The 5,098-nt window shown below is 40.7% G+C and overlaps 1 protein-coding gene across 1 annotated transcript in view; it reads left to right on the top strand.

Moving 5' to 3' along the window:
• MAGI2 (membrane associated guanylate kinase, WW and PDZ domain containing 2) overlaps positions 1-4,554 on the top strand; it is an 835,146-nt gene extending 830,592 nt beyond the window's left edge. The window contains exons 24-25 of the mRNA XM_014537030.1: positions 2,860-2,999; positions 4,474-4,554. Of these exons, the coding sequence (XP_014392516.1) occupies positions 2,860-2,999; positions 4,474-4,554 (221 nt within the window). The remainder of the gene's footprint in view (positions 1-2,859; positions 3,000-4,473) is intronic.
• Positions 4,555-5,098: the final 544 nt, after the last annotated feature.

Raw genomic sequence — 5,098 nt, 5'->3', positions numbered from 1 at the left:
CCCGGGTCCGTCTGCGGGCGTTTTAATTTATTGTCACTGTCACACGCATCGATCCGCGCGCGCCGAGGCCTGGGGGCGTCCACGCGCAGACCTAACTGATCCTAAAGCCCCCGGTTCCGCTGGGGGGGCTTGGACAGCTATGGAAGAACCAAAACAACGTGAAGAGCATCACGGAGAGACAATGCAGTGTAGCTTTAGTTTAAAAAAAGAAAGAAAGAAAAAATATCCCCCCACTGCATGAAGGATCTGGACGTCATCCAAACTTTCTATTCAAGAGACTGGACCGATTAAGAGCAATCACAAACTGGAATATCGCCTTAAAATTCAAACTGCACGGAGCAAGCTGAAGCTGAGACAAGAGTATATCTTTTAATTGATCTAAAGAGTTGTAAATAAATCGTTCTTGACATATCTAGACAGGGGTTAAAAGGTTTCTTTGAAACATTCGGAACTGTCCGCTCATGCCGTTTCCATGGCTCACCCGTGGCACCCATCCCTGGTGTGAGCAGCGACGTTCCCTGCGTAGCGCAGGGAGAGTTAGAGATCTAGTGAATTCATTGGTATGATGCCATTTGTACTGCCACTTCTGCGATCAAATCATCTTTCTGTACATTTTCAGTAGTAGAGAAAAAAGGTTTTAAAAATTGTATCCTAGGGAACCGTTCGCCGTCAGTCAGAATTCTGCAGTTTAGCTCATAGATCTTAATTGGTTTTCATCTAAAATACGCATTTTTATCATTGAAGGACCACGATTTGTTTAGCCATGATTGGCAACGCTGCAGTTCCTGTATGAAAAGGCTTTCCTATTGTCTCAGGCTAGCAGAGGTAGTAGCTTCTTTGACAGCGATGTTGTATTTCACTTATATTATTGTCTTTTTTAAAAACGCTCTTTCCATGACTTCATTTTCACTTTCATAGAGCAGAGACGAAGTACTTCTCCAATATTTCTCAGATTATGATGAATCCCTGATATTTAAAAAAAATCACTATTATGACCAATTTATTTTCATTAAAGAACATAAATCTTTTTAGCATTCCTTTCTGCTTATCTTTCTTTCCTTATTCTTTCTCCTTGTATCTCCATTTGCTTTGCTTTTTGTTCTGGTGGTGGTTGCCAAATTTTATTTCTTTAGCAAGCTCTAGATGTTTCTGTTTACCTTCATTGATCTATGGTTGATCCCCCAGTAAAATTTTAAGGCTTGCCTTTCTTCCCTGCTGCTATAAAATTTATTCGGGGGGAAAAAAAAAGGTATCCACTGTCGACAAAAGAACCTCCAAACCTATAGAAAAATGTTGTAAGAATTTATTTGAGCCCAATTTTTGAAAAAATACTCAGAAGCAAAGTCTCCATGGATTAAGAGAATCCCATGGAGAGTGGCAGTTTCCCAGTTCTTGTTATTCTTTTAGAATTAAAGGAGAAACAGGAATGTATGGTCCAACCATCCTGTGTGGTTACTTTTGGTCACAGCGCATGTCAGGTCTGCCACCTAGCCCCCTGAGCTTGTCAGGTTCATTACATAGCCCCTTTCCATCCACACCTTGGTACTTATTTGTAGCTACACATATTTAAGAGCTAAATGTCTCTGGGGTTAGTTTGTCTTTAGTATGCCCTGAATGAATGAGGCTTCACTCCGCCCGTTTACCGCCCCTTACAGGAGTTCCAATGCAAATAAGCCTCACCTCCCTGCCCTCGTAGTCAAATAAGAGAAGCGGGGAGATCAGTCCGGCACACAAGGTCACGGGTAATAGCCTCCCTGTGTTGACTCTTTCCCTGTCTATAATTGCTGTGTCCCGAGCACTAGCCATTTAATTTCCATCAGGCTTGGGAGTAGTTCAGTTGTTTGACAAGAGGAAAACATGGTTGAAAGCCTCGAATAAAGAGTTTTGCAGCTTGTAAAAGCAATTTCCAAAAATGGAACCCATCCATCATAAACAAAAGCACAAACACATGTAGCAGTTTACAGTACTTTTGGTTTAATCTCAATTAGTCTTTCTCCCCTGGACTAGAAATCCAGTCTAGTTTGCCATTAATTTATTGAATCTGGTTTCGGACAATGCTTCTGTAGTGTAGCTGCACGTCCCGGTACTGTCCTCTGACATTTATTTTCCACGTGTTACAAAAGGATAAAAGAAATTTTTTTGAGATTACGCTTGCATACACTCTAATTTGCACAGTTCACAGCTACTACTTGTGCAGTAATTGCTTTATGCAGCTGTAATCCATAACCTGTGAAGACAGCACATCATCTAAATCCCATTCCAAATAATATCTCTGTGTAGTGATAGCTGTGAATTTACCCTGTACAGCTGTATCTCTATAAATATAATTCCATGTATTAATAGTCACAGAAAGACTGTAAGTGAGCAACTATTTTTATGAAACGCACCACTATGGATAAATTAACTTTTACAGAAATCTTGTTTACTGTATGATATTCTAAAACACTGTCAAATAAAATATATATCCAAAAATCTTTTCTTTTTCCAACTATATAGGCTGCGTGTTAATTTGAGTAAATACTTACTAGAATTTAATTTTTTTTAAACTGCAGTTTTCACAGATTTTTTTGAAAAGTATATGTTTAATGCCCCAAACAGGACTTCTTTGAAGCTTGAATCTGAATGGAGCAGAATTATAAGGGGTGAAAACTGTTGACTTTTTTTCACCCAAGTAAATGGAGAGTTTTCTTATAGATAATCTGGTGGGTATTTTCCTGTCAGCCAACTGCATCATTTATGGATTGGCAGTATGTTTCTGTTGCTTGCTACATTGATTGATACTGAGCCTTTTTTCAAAAAGTGATTTAAGCTATCAATCAACAATAAATTTCATCACATTTTTTCCTGAAATTTTTTTAGACAAAAATCCCAAGGAGTTTATGCAGAAGCCTAAACTGAAGGTAGTGAACAGCAGTGCAGAGGTCCAAAATGAATGGCCGAGTGTACCTCTTGCCATGTGCTACAATACACGCCTCTGGGAGAAGGGAGAGTTCTCCGTGGTAACAAGATGATGGCTACTCTGTCGTCAAGGAGATTACAATCCAAAGAGACAGCCTCAATCCTAGTCATGTCAAGACTGATGGCAACAGGAGGCCTAAGAGTCCAAAAAATTATTATTTTTCATTCCAATATAATTTTTAAAAAATAAAATGAATCAGATTAGAAAAAGGAAGAAGCTGACATGAAGTGTAAAATTAAGCACAAAAGTTAAGACCTTTGTAATAAAAATATTCTTTATGAACTAATCAGAGAATGACCAAGTGCAAGCTGGAAAAAAAAAATAAAGATTTACAAAACAATGCAGTTAACAAAACGGGGTATAACTATTAATGCACAGCTAATTACTATTCTAAAAGAAAAATCATTAAGACATCAAAAAAGATTACAAATCAAAGGCCAAAGCAATGAGGACGGGGACAGAGCAGGACTAGGGCAAAGGCAAGTGAGGCACCTGGTCAGGGCAAGGGCCTTATCATGAATCAATGTCTCCAAGGTCAGGCAGGAAAATACGAAACAGTGAGGAGAGCCAGGTGGGGACAGGGCCAAGCTGTCATTTTGTCAGGTCCAAGTCTACTGTGGAACCATCTCTCAGTTTCTCAAGAGAAGCAAAAAAAAAGAAAGAAAGAAAACGAAAAAAAAAATCCGTTCTTTATTTGAAATGTTATGGTTTTTAAAGTATGACAAGTTTAATTCACATTTTTAAGAAACACTGAACAAAAAGACAAAACACTAGAACGAACCATCTGCGGCCCAAGTCTGGCCCACAGCCCACCCATTTGCAGCTTCTGTTTTGGAACAATAGCCAGGCTTTCCGCAGAGAAAGCCTCGCTTGCATCAGGCTCTGATTCACCTTCTAAGCCAGTGGTTCTCAACCTGTGGGTCGCGACCCCTTTGGGGGTCGAACGACGCTTTCACAGGGGTCGCCTAAGACCATCGGAAAACACATATATAATTACATATTGTTTTTGTGATTTATCACTATGCTTTAATAATGTTCAATTTGTAACAATGAAAATACATCCTGCATATCAGATATTTACATTACGATTCATAACAATAGCAAAATTACAGTTTTGAAGTAGCAACGAAAATGATTTTGTGGTTGGGGGTCACCACAACATGAGGGACTGTATTAAAGGGTCGCGGCATTAGGGAGGTTGAGAACCACTGCTCTAAGCAGTCGATTTTCCAGACCCTAGAGTCATAAAGCGGTGGCCCTTGAGGTTCACACGTGCCTGGAATAGCTTACAGTGCGTGTTCTGAGTGTGAGGCGCTCCGCCAGAAGCCAACCGCTGCTCCTGCAGTAGCGGTGAATTCGCTGTGAAGCTGAAGAAACTGCAGCTTGCAGGAGCCCTGAAGCTTGTTTTATATTTTATATTCTCTTTCTTAACGAGTCTCCCCCAAACTGTCAGCTTGGGGCTCCCCAAAGGTGAATCTGCCCGTGCCCTGTTGATACTGCTGTGTTTTTTTTAGGCCAAACTCACAGCAAAATCAGATGACCTAACTGCTGAGGAGTTTGGAATTAACAGAGATTTCTTTGTCAGACAACCATAGCGCCAGACAGGATGCCTGTGAAATCACCAGAGTGCTTTCCAAGTCTCAAAATAGTCAGGGTCCCACGTCTAATGGTAAGTTCTGCATCATGTCTAGTTCATTTAAGGCACCAGATAAATGTGTAGAGATTATGATTATAACTAGCTATAGTCATAATAGCTGTAGTTGTAAACATTTGGGTATAAACAAGGGAGCCACATCCTACAATTAAACTGGCCCCTTCTTGGGCATTTGCGGCATATCACCCAGGCAGCTCGGTGACCCGGGGCCCCATGAAAGCCGGAGTCTGTCCCACCACCATGACGGGGGCGGGGGAGCTGGCCACCGCAAAAGAGAGCCGTATCTGTTTTGAAGAGTTTGATGAGATCTTTTCTGATGAAATTGCCTCTTACAGAGTGATTTCACCTGGAAGAAGCTGGGAATCTTTTGAGCAACAGAATAACCTTGACTTTCTTTCTGAGGTGGCAGGCAAATTTTCTAAAACCCTAACAAGTTGGTGCAAAAGGAAATGAACCCCTCTCCCCCTCTGTGATTTTGTCCCAGG

This window comes from Myotis brandtii, unplaced genomic scaffold, assembly GCF_000412655.1.
Source record: "Myotis brandtii unplaced genomic scaffold, ASM41265v1 scaffold17, whole genome shotgun sequence".
NCBI lineage: Eukaryota > Metazoa > Chordata > Mammalia > Chiroptera > Vespertilionidae > Myotis > Myotis brandtii.
The sequence above is the reverse complement of the archived record's forward strand: the minus strand, read 5'-3'. Positions and strand labels throughout refer to the sequence as shown.